Raw genomic sequence first — 25,091 nt, 5'->3', positions numbered from 1 at the left:
TGACAGAGGATGAGTTGGTTGGATGGCATCATTGACTCAAAGGACGTGAGTTTGAGCAAACTCCGAGAGATGGTGAAGGACAGGGAAGCTTGGTGTGCTGCAGTCCATAGGATGACAGAGAGTCGGGCACACGACAGCGACTGAACATCTGCAAAAACTCTGCTGACCTCTCAGGCTTCCAGGAGCCCCAAAGGAGAGCTCTGGGGCACATTCAGGAAATGTGTCTCTGTTAAGCTCCTTGGAGCCTCATGACACGACCCACGCCTTGTCACGTGCACACAGATTCCACTAGGCACAGCCTATGGGTTCAGAGCCAGCACTCCCAGTTAGGTGTTTTATTATTTATTCACTTGACAGGAAACATACATTTGGTCATATAAAACACCATGCTACTGGCTTAATTAGTTGCTGTTGTACAACAGAACTCCTTTGGGCATTCAGGAATCCCTTGCACAGCCAACTGAGGACAGCTCAGTCACTGAAGAGAAGAATCCTGCCCCAAAGAAAAGACCCACTGCTAGGCTCTCTCTGGGCAGCCTCTGTCCCAGAGCCCTGCAAGAGCCGTTCACACAAGTTGGGCATTATCAAAATAATGGTCATGCTGGGAGGAATGGGTATTCTGAACTAGAAGATGGTCTTAAAACCAGAGCATACCAGGCAATTCATATATATTACAAATATATAAATTAAGAGGTCTACAGGTATACAAAATCTTTCCAAGGGGACGTGAATTTCATTCAATGTCATGCCAGGTATTTGTCAGGACCTTGAAAACAAAGGCGATGTTCAGTGGAGCTGGTATTAAAATTAGAAGGTATTTATACACAGGCCCTGCTCCTCTCGTGTCCACCATGGAACCCTCTGGTGTTGTCAGGGCCTCTGGGCAACCTCAGTACGCCCACCGGTAGCCCATCTGCAGTCTGCATCTTCCGAGAGAGCAGGGGACTCGCTCGGGGGCTCTTCTCCTGCGGCCCCATCTCAGCTTGACGGCGCCTCCGAACCCAGGGGCTGCCAGAGGGAGTGACGCTGCTGTCCGAGGAATAGTCCGTGCACTTGCGAACGATCTCAGGACTGGCGCTTGTGTTCGGCCTCCCTTCTTCGGCCAGGGGGGATTTCCTGGAGACCCCTTTGCGCTGAGCCAAGGGGCTGCTCCAAGGACTTGAGCACGGGGAGGCATTGGGGCTCAGAAAGAGATTCTGGTGGCTGGAAGGGCTGAGCTTGTTGGCAACTGCATGTCGCCGGCCAGCCATAGGGGATGTAGGATTGCTCTCAGGGTCAGAGGAGCTGTTGGCGGAAGACTCATCCCCCATATACTGCAACTCTTCGACTCTCCTGTTGAGGGACTTGTTCAGGTGGATGCTCGAGGTGGGTTCTTCGTCCTGGTTCTTCTCTTTGGATGGTTTCTTTTTGGGTGGCTTCATGCCAATCAGGATAGCTTTCATGCTTTCCCTGCCCTGAGACTCTGTGATCATGAACTCGTGGGCTTTGATGGCTGCTTCCACCTCCTCGAACTCCACAATGGCACACTCTTGGGTCCCCACCTGGCTGTACCGGTTGCTGATCCTGCGGATATCAGGGGGCAGCTCTCTCCCAGGTTTGAGGATTCGCACTGACGAGATGACTCCAAAGGTCCCAAAGAGCTTGAGCAGGTGTTCCATCACCTTCTCCTGAACCCTTCCGTTCTTCTGGGGGGTGGCCAGGGCCCACAGCTTGGGGGACAGGTAGAGGTCATAGACCAGGAGCATCTTGCTGGGGAGGTTCTCATTGGGGAAGAGTGGGACAGGGGTGGTCCTCCTCACCTTCCGGTGGTCCTCGTTCAACTCCAGGGTCACTGAGTACTTTAAGGCGTGAGCTGTGGTTCTCCAGTCCCGGGTAAGGTGCTTCACCTGAAGAACACAGAGCAAATCGGAAATGGTACCTATTGTCCTTGTCCTCCTGGCGTCCTCTCTAATCTCCCTCCCTCCTTTCCTTACCCCGGTAACACCAGTATCTGGGATTATACCTGGTGTGTGCAGGCACTCAAAAACCTAGTGAGTGAACAAACACACTTTCTATAACTATGAACAAGGCACTATGGTTTAGAGCAGTGATGTCCGACAGATCTTTCTGAGGTGATGGAAATATTCTATTCTGTGCAAGTTGAGCGGTTAAATCCAAAACAAGTCTATTGGATACAAAATTCCAAGGTCCACCTCTGACTGGCAGTAAGACCTAAAGACTTATTCAATCTCTCAGTACCTCAACTTTCTCATTTGTAAAATGGAGATATTAATATTGCCTACCTCACAGAACTGTCATAAGAATTAAATGAATAGAGAAGTATATACATATCTACACCCAGATACACATTTATATAAAACTTAGGGTAGTGTCCAGCTCACAGAGTAGTCAATAAATATTATGTGGTATCCATATTTCAAATATTACATGCTACCATTTTGACAGGATCTGGAGATTTTAACATTCGAATCCTTCTCTGAAGTGATATTTCTGCATTTAATACACAGAAGGTGCCAAAAGATCTTTCAATATCTCCTAAAAATGATGTGGGCTGTTTCGACTAGGAATTAAATCCTACTTGGGTGTCAAGGAGAATGATGAAACAGTCCCTCACTCCTGTTCTTTTAGTGGAAATTGTGTGTATCAGTGCTACAGCCCAGGGAAGCTATATTTATACGGTAAAACAGTCATTTTCAAGAGGCCCACTTCCCGGAAAGGGAATGCCATGGAGAATGAGTCATCCCAAAGAGCCAGTGGAGGTGGGTGGGGTGGGTAACCTGAGCCAGTACAGACAGTGGGCAGAGGCACCCTGACTCAAACAGAATGAAGAAGGGAGGGCTCCCAAACAGGGCAGGTGTGGGAACTGGTACTGCCAAGCTCCTGTGGAGAGAGCATTGTCCACTGTCCTGTGGCCTCTGGGTGAAACGGCCCGGACTGGGGCTTGGGGTTCTAGAATCACAAGTCACCTACACACAGACCTACAGGGCTGATCACTGTGGCATGAGCCAAGGGCAGAGAGAAGCAGATCCAGGCAAAGGGCTGGACTTCAGGTGGACAGTCAATGAGGGACCCAGAAAACATGAAGAAGATGACCAAGGGACAGTTCTGGGTCATGGGACACCCACACAGTGGCTCTGTGGGGGTCAAACACAGGGGAGCCTTTTCCATTGCTGGTCAGGGAGGAAGCACTCAGGAGAGGAGGGGAAGATTGGGCAAGGAGTGTTGGGGGAGGCCACGCAACCTGGCCTTAGAGGGCTGGAGGAGCTGCTGGAAGACCATGGCCAATCCAGAGAGAAGCAGGACCCAGCACCTGCTGCTCAAAGCCAGGAGTCAGGGCCACTGGAAAATCTCAGTTAGGACTGAGCATCCCAGGCCTGGGTCTGTGAGCCTGGAGGAGTGTCCGGGTACAAGCTGGGAAGAGGAACGAGGCAGCTGCCATCTCTGTGCAATTACTAGAGCTTGGTAAGACTTTTTGAAACTCTGTGACTGCCCTGTTAGTACCTTTGTAATGCGTGTGCAAGCTAAGTTGCTCCAGTCATGTCTGACTCTTTGCGACCCTATGGACCACAGCCTACCAGGCTCCTCTGTCCATGCAATTCTCCAGGCAAGAATACTGGAGTGGGTTGCCATGCCCTCCTCCAGGGGATCTTTCCAACCCAGGGATCAAATCTGCATTTCTCACGTCTCCTGCATTGTCAGGTGGGTTCTTTACCACTAGTGCCACCTGGGAAGCCCCTACCTTTGTCATATATGCTTCCTATTATGATCAGCAGGAAACCTTTGAGAATGAAAACGCTCTTTGCTGTCATTTTGGAGGTGTCAGGGAGTCTGTGTCTATTCTGCAGCCAGTTTTCAACAGAGGAGAACTCTCCTAAACAGATCCAGTTAAGTGGCAGCTTAAAAGTGAAACAAAATACAAGTCAAGTACGTCGCTAAGTTGTGTCCAACTCTTGCGACCCCACGGACTGTAGCCTGCCAGGGTCCTCTGTCTTTGGGATTCTCCTGGCAAGGATACTGGGGTGGGTAGCCAAGTCCTTCTCCAGGGTATCTACCCAACCCAGGAATTGAATGCAGGTCTTCTGCATTGCAGGCAGATTCTTTACTGACTGAGCTATGTGGGAAGCATAAAACAAAATTAGGCTCACTTTAAGAGTCCCTGTGGGGGAAAAAGGAAGGTACAGGATGATTCCACTGATTGCTCCATTTTGGGGTCCCCCACAAACACTTTTGATGTGAGGGCTTGCTCACTGTTCTCTGGACATGTGTGATACTGTGATTTATACTAAGAAATATATTTATTTGGTCTTCATCCCTGGTACTAGCTCCTAAGACCTTTGTAAATTTCTGAGTGATAAGAGCACAAGAAGGAGCTTCCCAGAGGGTGCAGTGGTAAAGAATCCACCTGCAATGCAGGAGACCTGGGCTCGATCCTTGGGCCAGGAAGATCCCCTGGAGAAGGAAACGGCAACCCACTCCAGTGTTCTTGCCTGGGCAATCCCATGGACAGAGGAACCTGGCTACAGTCCATTGGGTCCCAAAAGGGTCAGAAGTGACTCAGTGACTAAACAACAAGGGCACAGGAGCATCTTTTGTTCTAATAAGGTGACTCTGGGTGGGCTCTTGGATGGGGTGGGGCTGGTCACCAGAAAGACCAGTTGTGATTTGAAGCTTGGAACTTTTATCCCTGCCTGCCATTCTCCAGAGAGGGGAGAGGGGCAGGAACTGCAGTTATAATTGATTGTGACTATTTGATGAAGGGCCAATAAAAATTCCCAAAGTGCAGGGTTTGGAGAGATTCTAGGCTGGGGAACACATCCAACCTAGAAGAGGGTGTTATAGCCCAGTTCCATGGGGACAGAAACTCCTACACTCAGGACCCTCCCAGACCCTGCCCTATGTGTCTCTGCATCTGGAGGTTCATCTGTATCCTTTACCATATTCTTTAATAAACTGGTAAATATAATTAAGCTTTTTCCTAAGTTCTGTGCGCTGTTGTAGCAAATAATCCAAGCCAAAGGGTCATCAGAACCTCTGATTTGTAGCCGGGTTGCACAGAAGTTGTGGATTCTGGGGATGTACTACTTGTGACTGGCACCTGAAGAGGGGTGCAGAATCCTGAACCTGTGGGACCTGATGCTATCTCCAAGCAGATGGTGCCAGAACTGAGTCAGACCACAGGAGGTCCAGCTGATGTAGCAGAATTGCTTGGTGTGGGGAAACCTCCTTCATATCTGGTGGCAGAAGTACTGTGAGGAGGCAGGGTAGGCTTTCCTTCATAGCCTGAAATGCCCCTTCCCTTCTCCTATACCTTGAAAATGCCTACTCATCCTCCAAGATCCTATTTCAACATCACCAGTTCTGGGAAGGCTTCTCAATCTTCCAAGCAGGGTTAGCTGTTCAGATCAATTAGCTCCAAACAGTACTTTGTTCCTTCTGTTGCAGGTTGATGGTCTACTGTGATTACATTGATGGTGATCTCTTGATGTGATCTATTGATGGTCATATTGTGATCCTTCACTGGTCTCTCTCTCTGACTGGACTTTGCCAGGGCACGGAGAATGCCATATTCATTCTGTATATCCTATGCCTAACATTGCACTCAGCATATAGAATAAATATGTTTGGTGAATGAATAAAGGAAAGAGATCAAGAGAAGAGGGCAGAGAATTCTAACAGGCAAGGCAGAGAAGAACTCTGGGAGGAAAGCCCTCCTCCAGGCTCTCTAATCAAGTACACTGGCAAATGGGCTGGGACCCACTCGTTACACATCCCGTTATGCAACAGGCCACATGGGTTTTTCCATTCGAGTAAATACACTTCCCCCAAGGGAGACACCGAGTTCTTACTCCAACTGGCCTGTCAACTCATCAACAAGTAGGAAAGGCACAACCCAGCTGCTGGATCTATACAGCAGAGAAATAGACGAGGATGTTGGCACTACACAGCAAAGCTGGCTGGAGTCTTGGAGAAGGCCCATCTCCCAGAGCTCCCTGAACCTCTTATTTACTCAATTCCACAAATGAAAAGCTTAGATTTCATCTTTCTAGGCCTGGTAGCTGAAGCTCCAATACTGTGGCCATCTGATGCAAAGAGGCAACTCATTGGAAAAGACCCTGATGCTGGGAAAGACTGAAGGCAAAAGAAGAAGGGGGAGACAGAGGATGAGATGGTTAGATAGCATCACCGACTCAATGGATATGGACTTGTGCAAACTCCAGGAGACAGTGAAGGACAAGGAAGCCTGGCATGCTACAGTTCATGGGGCTGCAAAGAGTCGGACAAAACTTAGCGAGTGAACAACAACAAGACCTGGTCGGTGTCTCTCAAGGCCTCTGAGTCCCCCTGCCCTGGCAAAGCACCCTCCGGGCCACCCACTTGCCCAGCAAGAGTCCTTGAACTTTGCTAAGAACAAGTACTGTCATGTCATAACTGCTACCAGCTGAGATTTATCTCAATACCCAGGACCCTTTCAATAGTGTAGGAGGACATTCTTTTCTTTTTATTTATTTATTTGGTTGTGAAGGATCTTAGTTGCAGAGCACAGGCTTAGTTGCCCAGTGGCATGTGGAATCTTAGTTCCCCAACCAGGAATTGAACCTGTGTCCCCTGTAATGGAAGGCAGATTCTTAACCACTGGACCATCAGGGTAGTTTCTGGGAGGACATTCTTAATAATGATCCTAATTCCCTCCTCTTGATAATTTTTTCCCTCTTTTTCAGGGCTCAGAGGAAATAAAAAGTTGTTAGTTATCAGTTTCAAGGAGGTAAAGAATATTTAGAACCACAACCCACAGCACCCCTGAAACCCTCAGAGCAGCTTCTGAGAATGAAGCCTCACCTTTTTGAAGGAGGTGAGTAGCTTGACACTCACATATCCCAGCTTGTTCCTCCTCACGTGCTTTAGCAGGAAGGCGTCCTTCTCCAGGTTCTCATCAGAAAAGTAGAACTCGATCTGATCCACCAGCTTCTTGATTAACTCCTCGTCCGGGGGCTGCCACTCCTGCTCCAGGTCATCACGCTCGTTCTCGCCCCCACTTGCCGTGGCGCCACTGAGACCAGAAGGGGACGTGAAGCGTAAGGGGTTAAACTCTGTCTCCCCAAGTTTCATATGTTGAAGTCTTAACCCCTGATATGTCAGAATGTGATGATACTTGGGAAAAATGTCTTGCAAATGTAATTAAAGGATGAGATCATACTAGAGTTGGGGGGTGGGCCCTATTCTACTCACAGAGTAGGGAGAATACCGTGTGAGGATGAACGAAGGCAGAGGTTGGGGGGATGTGGCAGAAGTCGAGGAGTGTCTAAGATTGCCAGCAAACCACCAGAAATTAGGGGACAGGCCTGCACAGACCCTTCCCAGCACCTCAAGAGGTAGCGAGCCCCTGCTGACATCTTGATCTTGGACTGCCAGCCTCCAGAACTCTGAAGCAATACACCTCCGCTGTTCTAAGCCATGAAGTTTGTGGCTCTTTGTTAGAGTGGCTGCAGGAAATTGTAATGGCTCATACCTGAACTGGACTCCTCAGAGGTGAGAATCACGCGGTCACAAGGGGAGAGTTTGCCCCCAACTAGCTAAGAAATCAAGTTTTTGTTTAACCGTCTATTAACATGTATGTTGTTCTGCCATTGACAGCATGCCTTTCATACACACTGCTCATTCTTCCCTCCCCGCTCCACCCCACAAACCCCTATTTCTACAAGATGGTTTAGCAGAGTGACTAAGAGTCCTGGGGTTCTAGAGCTAGGCTGCCTGAGTCTGAATCCTGACACCAGCGTTTATTAGCTGAGTCAACTCGGGCAAGGGACTCCACTGGCACATCTCAGCACTTATCTGTAAATCGGGATTCACAATGATCACTTTCTTCATAGGCCTGGATGAAGACTGATTAATTTGTGGAAATATCTATGAATACCCTGACAGCTCAGTAAGTGATACATTCACTTATTCAGTCATAAGTGCCAGATAAAGGATTAAAACTCAAATCTTCTGTCTCCAAAGTCAGCTCAGATGATACCTTCCACATTTTGTTGGGACACTGCATGGAATCTGGAAACAATCTCATTCACTGGGGCCCCTCTAAATGAATCCCCTTCCCCAGCAGCTCCACCTAGATACACTTCCTCTCCCTCTCTCCAAGAATATTAGCACAGGACTAGACAAAGAAGTACTGGGCAAAGCTTTTTTTAAGAAGGCGAATATTTCATGAAGAGACTATAAAATCTTCATAATATTTTAAGGAATTTCTGGTTATCCACATCACAGTTGACACCATTATTATAAGTCATCAAAAGTGAGTTCTCTTTTGTATATTTAATTACAAATTATGTATAATATAAACACTGTATTTATAATTCAATACACAGGATTGGTTAAAAATTACTTCCAGAGAAAAGAAAAAGAACTTCTCTCCTTTGTGGCGGTTTGATGTCTAGCAACATTAACCATCAGACCCAGGACTTCTGTCAACATGTTCTGAGCAGAGAGAGCATCTCTTGGGATGGAGGCACATACTTAACCCCCCTAAATCATCCTAGTCTTTCTAAAGCACTCGAGGCACTTCCAATGTGTTGGGAGAACAGGCCAGGCTCCCCAAAGGGCTTGGTGGGTGATGCGTGCTCAGTCGCTCAGTTGCGTCCAACTCTTTGTGACCCCGTGGACTGTAGCCTGCAAGGTTCCTCTCTCCATGGGATTTTCCAGGCAACAATACTGGAGTTGCCATTTCCTTCTCCAAAAGGGCTTAGAGAGTTCAAATAAATAATCAACCAATTAAAAATGGGGCTCATAAAGTAAAAGAATCTATGAATGCGACAGTTGATAGTCAAAAGACTCATACACATAAGTCCTTCAACTTCAGTAAAATTTTCACTGGCTCAGAACCTTAGAAAAAAAAGCAACTGTCTAAGAGTCAAAATGAGAACAAAAATCAAATATTCTGGCAGGAAAGGAAAAAACTAAACAAATCTATCTTAATTTTTCAAATTCAGAAATTATATTTAGCATAAAATACAGACATTGGTTGATTTTAAAAATGAAGTGTTTTATTTATTTGCCTGTAGATAGTTTGGAAGTGGTTTTTTTAAACACCTTACTGATGTCACAAGACAAATGTGTACATTTGTAAAAGAAAAAAAAACAGAGATTAACTTTAAGAGTATGTTTTCTAGAAAGGCTTTTTAACAATGTGATGATAAACTAGGAGCATACATTAAGGCAGCCCATTAGAGATAACAGGCCAAGTGCAACTTAAACAGATAAGCTGAATATTTTAGAAGTCCTGAAGGGCACCTGTGGCAGACACCAGTCTGACTCACCTGACATTTAATAGCAAACTCTTTCTCACTTACCCTCCTTTACTATGGAGGCTATAAAAACTAAATGCTCACTTTCCCATCTCTCTTACACATGGCAGCCATTTGTCACGCCATGGCCAATAACATACCAGTGAACATCTCTTGGCCTTGTTCCTTCCCCTTTAATCTGTTCTGAGTGTGGATGTAATGGTTGGAGCAATAGCAGCAATTTTACCATCACAAGGAAAAGGCCAAGAGAATCAGCTTGGCCTGGTTTATTTTCATTACTGGTTTTCTGACATAACCAAGTTACTGAACCAACTCATATAATTACCTACTTGCAGAATTATTATTATAATAGGAAGACAAAATTCTATCTGTTTAATTCACTTGTTACTTGGGTTTTCTCCTGCTGCTGCTGTTGCTAAGTCGCTTCAGTTGTGTCCGACTCTGTGCAACCCCATAGACGGCAGCCCACCAGGCTCCGCCATCCCTGGGATTCTCTAGGCAAGAACACTGGAGTGGTCTCCTACTTACAGCCAAATCCTAGGATAGTAAACTACACTGAGAAAAGAGGTCTTCAAAACATGCCACAGGAAAAGTATCAGTGGGACAATGAAATGAAAAAGGTTAATGCAAGATGGAAAGATAAATTTTGATTTTGGAGAAAGTTTATGCCCTAGACAATAGTTAAACAGAGGTTGAATATACCAGGTAAAATAACTACAAATGCATAGGAAATTCTGGGCCCAGCTAACAAGGGTGACAATAAATAGCACGGAATGTGGTGATGTGTGCAATAATGACCAGCAAAGAGTTTTGGGTGGACTCAGGAGTATGAGCAAGACGACCAAAGTTATGACAAATGGCTAATATCAGAGGTGACCAGACCATCAAAAGGACCCACAGACCAAGAAGCCCTACTCCCAAACCAGAGCAGTTGATGCTATCACTAATGAAATAAAACACAGCAAATAAAACATAATGGGAGGAAGATGATGCAACTCCTCCATTTCTTCAGTGCCTATGCCAGATCTTCCCATTCTTCCCAAGGCCATTATTCCCACAGGAAGACTTTATTCTCTGCAGATGATTCTACCTCCAACTTGATCGAGAAAATAAAATTCATCCAATCAGATTGCCCAGACCTTCCTCAAGCTTATCTGCATGTCCAGACATCCACCAAAAAATTCATTTGCTCTATCTGGGTGCCTTTTCTCCGTCTTAGTCTCCTGCCTGTGGCTATACAATGGGACACAGCTGGTCACCTTCTTCTTGTCAGTCTCCCTCTGGACTTACACGAGTTGTTCTTTTCTAGTTTTTCTCCCCATTTGACTGCCCTTTCCGGTTTGTCTTTCTCCTCCCTCCCATCTCTAAATGCAGGGATTCCCCCAGGATCTTTCCTTGGTTCTTTGTCCCCTGGCAATCTTCACACTTCAGCTGCCGGCTGGGTCATCTGATTCAAGGCTGCCTCTCCTCCCACCCCTCCATCCTGCTCTCACTCAAGTCCACTCCTCAATGCCCAACTGCCAGCCGGATGTTTCCATGTGGATAGGCTGATATTCCTTCAATATCAATATACCCTGAATCAAACTGCCACCTTCTGCAGAACTCAGCCTCAGGTAGGACTGAGCCTAGGCCTGCTCACCAGGAGACATACTACATGGGCAGCTCATCTTATTTTCACACCATCTCTCAGTAGATAATCCATAATGTGTTGGGAGGTGAGTCCTAGGTTATTTGCACCTGGTGAGCAAGTAACTAGAAATTCCAGAGCAGGTGGGCAGTACTGGGAGGCGATAGAAGCACCCCTGTATGAGAGCAGAGGTGAGCTGCTTGTACTCAGAGGAACCCCCCTCTGCATGGGTGCCGTCAGGAGCAACTGTGCATCTCCCAAGGGGAATCACGGAAGAGCAGGAAAGCCTAGTTTAAATACGGGAGCCTGCTGCACCGTTTCCTGGTTCTTGTGACAGCCTTTGAACACAAAAGACCATGTATCCTTCACAAACATTAAAGAAGTTTATAGTCTTTATATATGAACATTAGCAACTTTTTAACTATTGTGCTATGATCCTGTAATAATCACATATCTTCCCTCCCAAATTGTCCCACCACTTTCCCTACATTCTCTTCTGTGTGCTTAGACTCAAAACCTAAGATGCATTTTTCAGCCTTCTCCTTTGCCCCCTAATTGAGTCGTTATCAAGTGTTGATTTTATTCTGCAGTGTCTCCCATCTGTTCTCTTTTTCATTCCAACTGTTCTCATTACTTTTCCCTTGGACCCTATTAGTAGCTTATAAAAAATAATTCTTAAAATTAAAGTAAAATAAAGTAAATTAAAATTAAAGAAAAAAGTTAAAATAGTAGAGAGCCTGGAGAGAAGGCAACAATCTCCCACTCCACCCTTTCCTAGATGCAACCTCTGTTCAACCACTGAATTTCTTTTTTTTTTTTTTTGCCTGAAAGGATAATTTTATTTGAATCTATTTTCACCCAAAATTTTAAAAAATAAAGCAACATAAAATATGGGGAAAGGGAAGTTGGTCTTTGAGAATTTGTCAAGTTTTTACTGCTACAACAATCCTTCAAACCTGGAGCTACTCAAAGATGAATCATGAAAAATAAGAACAAAGACTTTATTTCAAACAGGTTCAGTGGTATGTCTACTACAGCAAAGTCTGGTTGTAGCAGTTTCCTTTCAAATCTGCACTGACGTATAAATTAGACATTATTTGGGAATGATTAATTTCTGGTAAAATGTAGATTCAATCCAACATGATGCTAATTTCTACATTTATTGTAGGCTCTATTTCAGTACTAGAGGTTAAATTTTCATCACCAAAAAATGAGAATAACCTTACAGCTACTACTAAGGTAATGAGCTGTGAAATTACTTTCCCAGTATTGTTCTGAAAATATATCCCTAGGTTGTTAAGAGAAATTCCAACTTCATCCAAATCTGTTATTTAATTCTTCGGTCATCATCTACTGTTGGCTTGATTGTCACTCCTCTTCTTATTTGACCCCAACCAATTAAACGCCAGTGTTTCTCAACTCTTCGGCTAAGTGCAATTTTTTCTCCTATTTCTGTGCACACAGGATTAGTCAAGACGATTTTGCCCAAATCAGCCTTGACTGCATTAACTCTTCCTCCTGATGACAGGGATCCTATATTCTCCATAAGCACTTCATTCTTAGACAGCTTTTGTACTTTCGCTGTTTTCTTATCTCCTTCAGTGAGAACACCTAGAAGCCATCTAAGCAGGAAATGGGAAATTTCCAATTCTGTGAAGATCTCAGGTAAAGCTCCAACTGCACCAAGTACTTGCCCCACCATTCTCTCAGCCCGGCACAAAGTGGAGTCAATTTTTGTTCCAACTCCAATAAGACCTCCTGGGGCAGCATACTGAAGATCATTATGCTCTGCGAAAAGTGATACAATTTTGGAAAAGATAGGTTTACACATGAGTTTTCCTTCACTGTCTTTGGAAACAATACCAGGTCTGACTTCTGTCTCCTGGCCCACCTTTAACACTCCTTTTAGAATACTACCACCAGCTACACCCCCCTTAAGGTCATCAACTTCACAGCCAGGTTTGTTGACATCAAAGGATCTAATAACAATAAGTCTGGGTTCTGAAGTAAAGTCTCTTGGGGGTACTGGAATTTTCTTTACTATGTACTCATAGACAACTTCAATATTGTATTTTAGCTGAGCAGAAATTGGGATAATAGGAGCGCCTTCTGCTACTGTACCTTGAACAAATGCAAGGATCTGTTCATACTGTTCTTTAGCCTGGCTTTCTTTTACCAAATCAATTTTATTTTGTAGAATCAAAATATGCTTCAGTTTCATGATTTCTATAGCAGCCAAGTGTTCAGATGTCTGAGGCAGAGGACAAGACTCGTTACCAGCTATCAACAGAAGAGCGGCATCCATCACTGCGGCACCGTTCAGCATAGTAGCCATCAGAATATCGTGGCCAGGACAGTCAACAAAGGAAACATGCCTGACTAATTTGAAGTTCCCTTTGGTCCCTGGAATGTCTGTAGGAAACTCATCGGGTGTGCTACTTCCACAGGATCTATAACATTCTGGCCAAGGACAACTGGGGTCGTCAAGTTTATAAATCTTAGCATTGGCAGAGCCAAGTTTGATTGTAATATTTCTTTCCAGTTCATTTTTGAAACGGACAGTGTGGACTCCAGAAATAGCTTTTACAACTGTAGATTTCCCATGAGCTACGTGACCAATTGTACCTATATTAATTGTGGCTTGTCTGCTGATAAATTCATGTGAAAGTGGCGTCAACTTGGAAACATCCAAAGTAGTGAGATCTTGCCGAGAAAGGTGCAGCTGCCCTAAAGTCACACCAGCCTCGCCCCCCGCCATCTTGCCCGGAGAGCCAACCACTGAATTTCTATACGAGCTCCTTATAATTCTGTAAGTTCACAGCTCTGCATATCACTTAGCAATCTCCAAAATTCTCTGTTCGTGTCCTATTATACAAAATAAGGATTTGGGGGGTCAAAGCCTCCTCTTCTAACTTTTAAATTTTATGCTATTTTTGGTTTTTTCTATTAGCCTTCCCTGTGTTTCTAAATAATATACTTAAAATTCTGTTTCTTATTCCACTAACATTAAAAAATATTTCTCAATTCCTCATAACATACAATGTGCATATTATCATCCCTCCTTTTCCTTCATCTCTTCTTACATTTCCAACTTCCCAAATTTTATCAGATGTGCCTTTATTTCCTAGTGTCATGGTTCTTAATATTTACTGTCTCTTCCAGAACTACTATCCCATGCTTTGTCTATAGTTAATAAACACTTAAAAGTCAATCAGTTGTAGGTTATTATTAATATTATGACTACATAAACACTAGTCACCACAGGGAGAAGGCATTTGCTAAGATTACACCTCTTCTCCTAAAATACTGTTAGTTGGCTGACTACTTGGGTTGATCCTCTACATCTATTATTTTCGCTCATATTTTGTCTTTGAATGTAAATCAAAGACATGCGAAGAGCTTTCCTTGACATTATCTTCTAACCTTTTCCAGTGAATTTTAAAATTTCAGTAATTAGTCTTTAAAAATTTTTTTATTTCTTCAGACTGTTCCTTTTTAAGAGCATCCTGCTTTTACATATATGTCTTATTTTACTTCTCTTTTTTAAATTGGAGTATCATTGCTTTACAACGTCGTGCTGGTTTCCGCTGTACAACGAGGTGAATTAGCCGCATGTAAACGTGTCTCTCCTCCCTCTCGGGTTTCCCTGCCAGCCTCTCCCCGACTCACCCCTGCAGGTCGTCTCAGCACCGAGCTGACTGTCTGTGCTATATAGCAGCCTCCCATTCACTGTCTGTTTTACACACGGTCCTGTTGCTGCTTTGTGGACACAGTATCTTAAATTCTCTCAGGGTACTAACTGGAGTATATGCTGGAATCAAGATTGCCGGGAGAAATATCAATAACCTCAGATATGCAGATGACACCACCCTTATGGCAGAAAGTGAAGAGGAACTAAAAAGCCTCTTGATGAAAGTGAAACAGCAGAGGGAAAAAGCTGGCTTAAAGCTCAACATTCAGAAAACTAAGATCACGGCATCTGGTCCCATCACTTCATAGGAAATAGATGGGGAGACAGTGGAAACAGTGTCAGGCTTTATTTTTTTGGGCTCCAAAATCACTGCAGATGGTGATTGCAGCCATGAAATTAAAAGACGCTTACTCCCTGGAAGGAAGGTTATGACCAACCTAGACAGCATATTAAAAAGCAGAGACGTTACTTTGCCAACAAAGGTCCGTCTGGTCAAGTATATGGTTTTTCCAGTGATCACGTATGGATGTGAGAGTTGGACTGTGAGGAAAGCTGAGCGCCGAAAAATTGATGCTTTTGAACTATGGTGTTGGAGAAGACTCTTGAGAGTCCCTTGGACTGCAAGGAGATCCAACCAGTCCATCCTAAAGGAGATCAGTCCTGGGTGTTCATTGAAAGGACTGATGCTGAAACTCCAGTACTTTGGACACCTGATGCGATGAGCTGACTCATGGAAAAGACCCTGATGCTGAGAGGGATTGGGGGCAGGAGGAGAAGGGGACGACAGAGGATGAGATGGCTGGATGGCATCACCAACTCGATGGACATGGGTTTCAGTAAACTCCGAGAGTTGGTGATGGACAGGGAGGCCTGGCGTGCTGCGATTCACAGGGTCGCAAAGAGTCGGACACGACTGAGCGACTGAACTGAACTGATTGATGTAATTTTTAACAGTCTCCTTTGTTTTCAACAGTGTTGCCTCTATATCCTCTGGGGTCAGTTTTCCCATTTAATTTTCATGTCATTGATTTCCTTCACATGACAGGTAAACAAGTTGTCTTTTTCTTTAAAAAATTTTTTTAAATTAACTAGTTTTATAATAGTATTAGGTTAGAATTCAGAAAATTTGTGAAAATAGCATAGATTTCCCATATATCCAATGCCAGAATTCTCCTATTATCTTGCATTAGTATGGTACAATGACTTCATATTGATACATTATTATTAGAGTCCATACTTTATTCAAATTCCCTTAGTTTTTACCTGATACCTTTTTCTGTTTCAAGATTCCATCCCATGTTACATTTAATCACTGTGTCTCTTTTCTCTTGGCTATGACACTTTCTCAGACTTTCCTCGCTTTTGATGTCCTTGACAATGTTGAGGAATACTGGTTAGGTATACTGTAGAATGTCCCTCAATTCAGATTTGTCTGATATTTTTCTCATGCTTAGACGGGGACATGAATTTTTGGGAAGAGGGCCACAGATGTAAATTTCCATTCTCATCACGTCATGCGGTACAAACTATCAACATGACTGATTATTGTGGATAGTGACCCTGATCGCCTGACTGTAAGTATTCGTCAGGTGACTACAGTGTGAAACGACTCCTTTTTCTCCCCTTGCATACTGTACACCTTGGAAAGAAGTCCATACATAAGCAGTACGGAACTACGGTTCCACAGCTATTCACTTAGAAGAACGAAGGCCTAAGGTGTGCAGGCCCCTCTCGCTGTATACTCCTGTTGCTTTTCTTCCTTAGGTGGCTCTACACATGTGGGCAGGGCACGCCAAATGGCAGACTTTGCTTCAGAGTGAGCAGGAAGGGAATCATTAAGTAGGAGCCTTCTAACAGGTGTCAGTTCTACCCTAGCAGCCCTAGATCACCATGTAGTTCATTCGGTTCCTTTAGAAAATTATCTGGTTTCTTTTCCCCTGGGAAGTAAAGGGCATGTTGCTTGCTATCTTTCACTGACAGGCAGAGAGACTAGGCAACTGTTCTAAAGGAAGAATTTAAATTACCTCTCATATATCCGTATCCCTTTTCACTGTTGCATCCTCTGCATACTTCCCTACAACAGCCTTTCTAGAGTTCTCCCCACCTCCCGCCACTTCCTGTTGTATTTTGGGCTATAGTCTCTTCTATTTTGTGTTTTATTATACGTTTTCAAGAACAGCTATAAAATACAACTGCTCTGCATTAATACTAATAATTTTTCTATTTCTTATTAAATAAAAGCACAAATCCTTAGCTCTTTATTCAGATTCACTTAGAATCTGCCTGTAGCCAGCTTCCAAATTTACTTCTGTCTCCTTTCATGCAGATCCTTTGAAGCAAATAAAAGACTTACAGTTCCCTGTAAGTAGCACAAGGTTTCTGGACTCTATGCCTTTGTGCATTCAGCTCTCATCTCCGTGAATACCCCTCTCTCTCAGGTCTGAATCCTAGCCACACATCAAGATCCATCTCAAATGCAACTCTCCCAGGAAGAGAACAATTTCAACTTCTCCACGTACTTGTGTCTACTTGTATTAGAGCTACTTGTGTGCATATCTTATTAGTGCCCTGAGCTCTAAATTCTGGGATGGCAGGATTCATATTGATTTTTCTCATTCTACCCAGAAACTTGAACACAGCAGAAATTTAAAAAGCATCACCAAGGTAAGATGAATTGTTTTTGTATGGGCAAATCACTTATCAGGATTCTTTTAGAGATAAAGTTTGTGGGTTTCACTGTGAAAAAGTTTTCTGTTTACATTATTGTTTTGCTTTAAATAAAGCATTATAAATTGGGAGTGGTGATGAGTTCTTATATTCTTATAAACCTGCTAGAAATGGAAACAAAGCATAGAAATAAAGGATACATTTTAAACAGATAACGGGGCTGCACAGACCAGTGGTGAAATATTTATTATATTTGTAAATTATTTGGAGGAACAAGGGCAGCATAAAATCTCCAAGGCTGATTTTTCTTAAAAAATCTCAACCTACTCTGGATGTTAATGGAGTGGTTAATCAAATGATACCTTACAAAAGAAAATAGCCAAACTAAAACGGTGGAGCAATGAGCTCCTCCTAAGACTTTCAATACAGAAAACATTTCTTGGGCTCATTGTCTATCCTTGTGGAGAGTCTAACATGTGGCGGTTTAGTCACCAAGGACAGGAAAATAATGGACAGCAATATGGAACACAGAGGAGAAAATAACATTTATGAAAAATGCTAGGACCCAGTATCATTATGTGACGTTCCTTTTGACTTGCCTCTAGAAAAAGATAGTGAATCTGAAAAGGTTCAGAAAGGCAACCAAATTGATAATTCAATTTAAAAACATGAAGGAAGATTGAAAAGACAGAATTTCGAGAAGACAGACTGAAAACATATATAGGATATACAGGAACATACCAACTCTGGAAAAGGCATCACGAGAATAAATACATTTTGGATGCCACTAGCAGAGGCTCCAGGGCTTCCTTGGGGGCTCAGATGGTAAAGAATCTGCCTGCAATGTGGGAGACCAGGGTTTGATTCTTCGGTTGGGAAGATCCACTGGAGATGGAAGGGCTCCATGCTATGTATGGCTGGTCCATGGGTTCCTACATATTTATTACAGAGATCATGACCTTCCTTCCTCTCTGATCCTGTCTTCTACTATGCTATTCTGGCATATTTCCTAGGGCCTAGGAAAAGTATAGCAAGTGAATGTCTCTCCACATCTAAATAATGGTTTATGGTGCGGAGCAGAGATAATGTATACAAGGTACATAGTTACAACCTTGGCACACAATTGGCATTAATAAATGAAAGCGTCTGTTAACATCACCTAGAACAGGGAAAACACAGCCTTGTGCAATGGCCCTGAAACATCACAGAGATAAAGAAACCTAGATGTTTTTGTTTGTTAAAGGAAGGGCAGGTATGTTCAGTGGTTTTATTATTCATACTGATAGTATTATATAAATCTGAATTGGAATTATCAATATAAACTTATTTGTTAAAAATATATTTCCTAAATATATATTTCCTAACTCTATTGAAAGGACTTGAAAGCAATGATGCCCCAGTAGAGATTAGCACTTTTAACTTCAGGCCTTGGTTTCTAAATACCTCCCACCTAGTATTTGAAAAAACAGGGATTCCTGTGGAAAGGATACATATCATGACAAAAGTATAAATTAAGCCTAGAATATCTAGTATCAGAAAGCAAAGAAGACACACAGATGGCCAACAGGCACATTGAAAAATGCTCAGCATCACTACAGGGACATACAAATCAAAACCACAATAAGATATTACCTAACAGCTGTCATAACGGCTATTATCAAAAAGACAACAAATAACAAGTGCTGGCAAGGATATGCAGAAAAAGGAACCCTCATCACCACTGGTGGGGATGTAAGTTGGTGCAGCCACTATGGAAAACAAGATGGAGAGTCCTTAAAAAATAAAAATAGAACTATCATATGATCTAGCAATTCTACTCCTGAGTATTTATTGGAAGAAAATTAAAATATTAATTATAAAAGATATATCCACCCTTATGTTTACTATAGCATAATTGAAAATAGCCAAGATATGGAAGCAACCTAAGTGTCCATAAACAGATGAATGGATAATGAGGAATACATACACACACACACACACACACACACACACACACACACACACACACAGAGGAATATTGTTCAATCGTTAAAAAAAAAAATAAAATCTTCTCGTTTGCAACATGAATGGAACTAGACGGTATTATGCTAAATGAAATAAGTCAGACACAGAATGACACAGACTGTATGATTTCACTTACATGTAGAAGCTAAAAAACAAGTGAACAGAACAGAACAAAACAGATTCAGAGAACACACTGGTGGTTGCAGGGGAGGGGGCAGAGAAGGAGAGAAATGGGTGAGGGAGATGAAGAGGTACAAACTTTCAGCTGCAAAATAAATGAGTCACGGGCATGAAATGTCCAGCATGGGGAATATAGTCAATAATTATGTAATATCTTTGGTGAGAGATGATAACTAGATTTAAGTGGTGATCATTTTGAAATGTTCAGAAGCATTGAATCACTATAATCACTATAATGTAACAGGAAATAACATAGTGTTGGAGGTTAATTATATTTCAAAAACAAACTAACAAGGTCAGAAAAAGAAATTAGACTTGTGGTTACCAGGGGCAGAGGATAGGTGAGAGAAGGGGGAGCTAGATGAAGGTGGTCAAAAGATAACAAACTTCCAGTTATAAGATAAATAAGTACAAGAGATCTAATGTACAACATGATAAATATAATTAACACAGCTGTATGCTACATATGAAACATGTTAAGAAAGTAAAGCCTGAGAGTTCTCATCACAAGGAGAAAATTATTTTCTATTTCTTTTATTTTGTATCTATATGAGATGATGGATATTCACTAAACTTACTGTGGTAATCATTTCACGATCTAAGCAAGTCAAACCATTATTTTGTACACCTTACACTTATACAATGCTGTAGTCAATTATATCTCAATAAAACTGGAAGAAAATAAAAATAAACTTAAATAAACTTTAAATAAAACATGAGGGGGAAAAGGAAAGGAAGTGCTCATTTCTGCTTGCCTCTTTTTTGCTTGTTTTTTTTTTTCAATTGCAGGATAATTGCTTTAAAATGTTGTGCTGGTTTCTGCATACAACAACATGAATCAGCCATAAGTATATGTCCCCTCCCTCTAGAACCTCCCTCCCACCTCCCCATCTTTAAGAGGAACACTTGTTCAATCCCAGATGATCAGGGAGAGGTCTATTTTACATAAGAATGTCAGCTAATAAATGTACCAAGAATAATAAAATGAGAAAATCATCAATGTGTAATTTCCAATGAACTGACTCAAGTAAGTAAGCATCGATCATCAGTGGATGCTAACACCATTAGGTGAAAAGTCAAAGAAAATCCACAAGAAGCCCAGATGTTGTTAATCACAATGGAGGGATCACCTTAATCAAGAAGTCAAGTTTAGCATCACCAATGCTGGATGCTGCCTGTGGTCATAGGACAAGTTCATGGTAGTGCCCCCAAATTGTTCTTGCCAAAATGTTTAACTGAATCTAACCAATCCTTTAGCACTAACTTGAGCTCATGGGAAACACATGGTACAAAGGAGCAAGTTAAGCTAGAGGATGAGAACATAACCAGACCAGTTCAAACAGTGAAACATTCATCAAGACATCTGGGCTCTTATTTCTAAAATAGGAAACCATTTTAAAAAGTGGGGATGCTCTAGATTAAAAGATTCTAAAGAGAGATAATAGGCGACTGTTTTGATCTGGCTTGTGTTCTGGTTTGAAGAGGAAAAGAGCAGCTGTAAAATGTAATGTGGGACAATTAGGGAAAACATGAATATGGAACTTGGCTATCAGATTATTTTAGGGATTATATTAGGTAGTTATGAAGCTGAAGTTCCAATACTTTGGCCACCTGACGCAAAGAGCCAACTCAATGGAAAAGACCCTGGTGCTGGGAAAGATTAAGGGCAGGAGGAGAAGGGGGCGACAGAGGATGAGATGGTTGGATGGCATCACCAACTCGATGGACATGAGTTTGAGCAAACTCCGGGAAATAGTGGAGGACAGGAAGGACACGGAAGCCTAGTATGCTGCAGTCCATGGAGTCTCAAAGAGTCAGACACGACTGAGGGACTGAATAACAACAAAAATGGTTAATTTTCTTAGTTGCAATAGCAGTATCATGATTTTATAGGAAAATGTCATTATTAAAAGCTACAAAATGAGGTACTTGGGGATAAATCTTGTGTACAACATACTTCCAAATAGTTTAGGGAAAAATCACACACATTATATATCCATCAAACAAATATGGCAAAATACTAACAACTGTTTAATTTAGATGATAGGTATACAAATGCTCACATAACTTCTCTTTCACATTTATGTCTGATTTTTTTTATGTTAAAAAGGTGAGAATAAGAGAAAAGACACTTTTTTAGAAAGCAAGGTGAGGGGTAAGACTAGTGAACATTTGGGGGTTATAAAGATTTTTCCTTAATTCCATTTTACCCCTGTTCCTCAGGGATAAGTCAGGTACTGGACTAGGTATTGGGGATATGAAGAGGATTAAGACAAAGTTGATACCTTCAAAGACCTCACTGTCTAGAAGAGGAGAAACACACAACTATTTCAACTTCCTGGAGTGACTGTGATGAGAGAGACACTCATTCATTCAACAGGTATTTACAGAGCACCCACTAGGGCCAGGTGCTGTGCTGGGGAGCTAAGGATACAGTGATAACAAGGTCAATGTGGTCCCTGAATTCATGGAGCTCATATTTTTATGAGGGAGACAAAATTAGCACTGGGGTGTGTACAGAGTACTACACAACACAGAGAACACAAACTTGGCTTTGGGGTAGGGACTGAGGATGGTGGGGATGATGCAAAGTTTTAAGGTGACTAGAAATCAATCAGAGGGATCAGAGGTGGGAGTGCAAAGATAAAGGGACACAAAACGGCACCCTGTGTTCAGGGCTCTGGGGGGCCTCGGCACTGGGGAGCAGGAATTGTTAAAACAGGCAGGAAAGGAAGCGATGGGTTGAGGGATGATGTGGGTGGATGCCCACCTCAACCAGCGGGTTTAGGAACCTGGGCTTTCTCCTGCAGGCTCTGGGAGCCCAGAAGTATTCATAAAGGGCGGTGGCTGCTGTTGTGTCAGGCTGGCCCAAACAGGGGACAGCGTGGTTCCTATTCTTGGCTGCACTCTCCTTGTGCGCTGGGGGTTTGCCTGCTGGGCCCTGTCAGCTCCACCACCCTGAAGAGCCCCAGGGATTATCTGGGGTCAACTCTATGCCAGCGGGCAGCAGGAGGGTCAGGCTGAATACTCCACGACACTCCAGCCCCTGGAGCTGGGAGAGAGGATGGCTCTGGAGGGAGAGTGTTGGGGGTGAGGATAAGAAGCCCCTACCCCCTGAAAGAAGGGCCCGTGTTCTCCTAGGGCTCCCTAGGGAAATGAGGAGGGCTTTGATCCCTGCTAATGGTACAGTCTCAACGTGTAGTCCCCAGGATAGGTAACAGCTGTTTGCCACAGTCATAGGCAAATAAAGGCAGCAGAATACGTCACTCTGGGCTATTTGACACAAACTCTGAAATTATTTTGACTAGCTAACTGCCTTTTCAAGACTCTGAGATGTCAGTGACTCATTATTTTTATATTCTCAATACTCAGCATGGGGACTTCTGTGGTGGTCCAGTGGTCAGGACTCCTCACTTTCACTGCAGGTGGCCCAGGTTCAACCCCAGCTCAGGGAACTAAGATCCTACATGCTGCAATGAACAGCCAAAAAAAAGGAAAAGAAAAAAGAAAAAACTCAGCACAGAGCTGAGTGAATGAATAAATCTGACTTTACAGTAAAGTACTGATATTATGTACTAATCTCTTGTGTCATCTCCTATGGCTCAGCTTTCCTGCACTAAACAGCTGGGCTGGACTTTCCTCCTAGAATATCTCTGAATGGCCCTGAAACTCTGGCCTTAAACCCAGACCTCTTCCACTATGAAAACATCAGGTAGTGAAAAGGAATAGTTCTGGCCCCTCAGAACTAGAGTTTGTATCCTCAAACCCTTGAGTATTCTCCCAATGAAGTAAAAATGTGCCTGCCAGGGAATAATTCTGCAGAGCTCTGACAGCTCAAAGTGTGTGCACTGAGTCCCTGAAGAAAGAGGGCTCTTAAGAAGTGCCTCATGGAATTTCCCAGAATTTACAAGTTCTATCACTGCCCTACCCTCATTTCTAGGGACGCTCCATACCGCATCTCCTTTCAACAGCAGTTAGAAATATCACAGTCCTGAAGCCTGGGTGTTAGTGGACACAAGACTAAGGTCTCTGGCTAATAATAGAGATGAGGGCCCAGAGGTGAGGTTAGGCAGGTGGTTTCTTGCGCTAGACTGACTACCCATTACCCAGGAACCCCACTCCAAGGCAGCAAAATGATGATGCACGCTTAGAAATCTGGAGAAGGTGAATGAAAACGGGAATCTCCCAGCAGAGCAGGATGAAGCAGCATGCCCTGAACTGATCCCAAATCGGGGCACGTGAGCTCTCTACACCACGAAATCAACCGTCCTCGGATCTCCCAGCAGCAAGTGTCAACTCTGCCTGGCCTGCTCCCCGCCTCCCCGGCCCCATTCGGACTGAGAAGCATTCAGGGCAATGTTGACAGTGAAGGCTAGGTGGGACCACTCTCCTGGGGGGTGGGGCGGCTCCGGAAGTGAAGGCTGGGCTGAGGGAGGCTTTTTTGGAGGGTCTTTGGTTGAACTCAGTGGCAAGCAGAGTCTCCTCTGGAGAGAAGATGGCGAGGCTGGCCCAGGAAGGACTTTCCCCGGGTCCCAGAGTATGCCCCACGTCCAGGCCCCTCAGATCCCCGCCGCCGGCCCCGGGAGTCTTGGTGGGATTGCCGGACTGCGGACCCAGGCACCGACGACCGCCCAGAGCCGCTTCCGACTCCGCGGGACGGCCCCGGGCAGCACCCGGGCGGCGGGGCCGAAGACCCGCCGTGCCCGCCTTGTCGTGGCCCCCCAACTCGGGTTCGGCCAGGACTCGGGGTCGGTGGCTACCACCCGGGCCCGGGCCGCGCCTACCTGTGCCCGCGGCTCGGCTCCTCCTCGCTGGCGCTGCCCCAGCCGGGACTGAGGTACCGAGCCGGGTCCCCGGCGGCCCGCGCCTCCGCCCCCTCCTCCTCGTCCTCCGGCTCCTCCACGTCCTCGGCCTCCTGGATGGCGACGCGGATCTGCACCGCGGTCTCGGGCCCCGGCAGAGTCTCCTCGCCGGGCTGAGCCATGGCTCGCGGGCCGGCCGGGACTGCAGCGCGGCCGGATCCCCGCGCCGCGAGGCCGAGCCAGCCGGGCGGCGGCTAATGCGACGAGGGGCGGGGGCGGCGCGAGCGCTCGGCCCCGGGAAGGACGGGGGTCGCGGCGCCCCGCCCCGCGCCGCAGCCGCCACCGCGTGCGCCCGCGCGGGCGGGGCCGCGCAGGGGGAAGGCACTCTCCTCCGCTGTCCTCCCGCAGGGGCCTGTCCCGTACCGATCCCCTGATCTCCCGACCCCCGATCCTCACAGTGCGCGCCCTCGGCTCGCGCGGCCCCAGCCGGCGAGGACGTGCCGGGGCTGCCTCCTCCCGCCCGCTCCGTTCCAGGCTGCCCGGAGGAGGGGAGGGGCGCGGCACGTCTGACTTCACAGTTTGTGGCTGAATCTGGGGGTGTCAGGCACAGATAGCCGCTTAAGGGGCTTCTGTGCTCCCTGCGCGTCTCCCTGCCTGCCTCGCACAGAGACTGAAGTCTCCACCTTAGGTCTCTTTGGCACCCTACACTTGCGTCCTGTGAAATTAGGTACTTGGCTCGGGCAGTGCTCCGGTGCAGTGCTGCCCGAAGTGTGGTCGCCAGACTAACAGCTTGAGCTTTACCTGATTAGGAAGCTCTCAAT

The 25,091-nt window shown here is 44.7% G+C and overlaps 2 protein-coding genes across 2 annotated transcripts; both read right to left on the bottom strand.

The window, feature by feature from the left end:
- Positions 1-326: 326 nt before the first annotated feature.
- LARP6 (La ribonucleoprotein 6, translational regulator) lies at positions 327-24,910 on the bottom strand. Its single transcript, XM_043920359.1, has 3 exons — positions 24,253-24,910; positions 6,838-7,048; positions 327-1,886 (listed from the first exon to the last, which is right to left on the bottom strand). The coding sequence occupies exons 1-3, from the start codon at positions 24,450-24,452 to the stop codon at positions 819-821; spliced, it is 1,479 nt and encodes a 492-aa protein (XP_043776294.1). The 5' UTR covers positions 24,453-24,910; the 3' UTR covers positions 327-818.
- Positions 11,914-13,712, bottom strand: LOC122705146 (eukaryotic translation initiation factor 2 subunit 3-like). The gene has a single exon (XM_043920360.1). It carries the CDS (start codon positions 13,682-13,684, stop codon positions 12,254-12,256), a length of 1,431 nt encoding a protein of 476 aa, XP_043776295.1. The 5' UTR covers positions 13,685-13,712; the 3' UTR covers positions 11,914-12,253.
- Positions 24,911-25,091: the final 181 nt, after the last annotated feature.

This window comes from Cervus elaphus, chromosome 12 (assembly GCF_910594005.1).
Source record: "Cervus elaphus chromosome 12, mCerEla1.1, whole genome shotgun sequence".
NCBI lineage: Eukaryota > Metazoa > Chordata > Mammalia > Artiodactyla > Cervidae > Cervus > Cervus elaphus.
The sequence above is the reverse complement of the archived record's forward strand: the minus strand, read 5'-3'. Positions and strand labels throughout refer to the sequence as shown.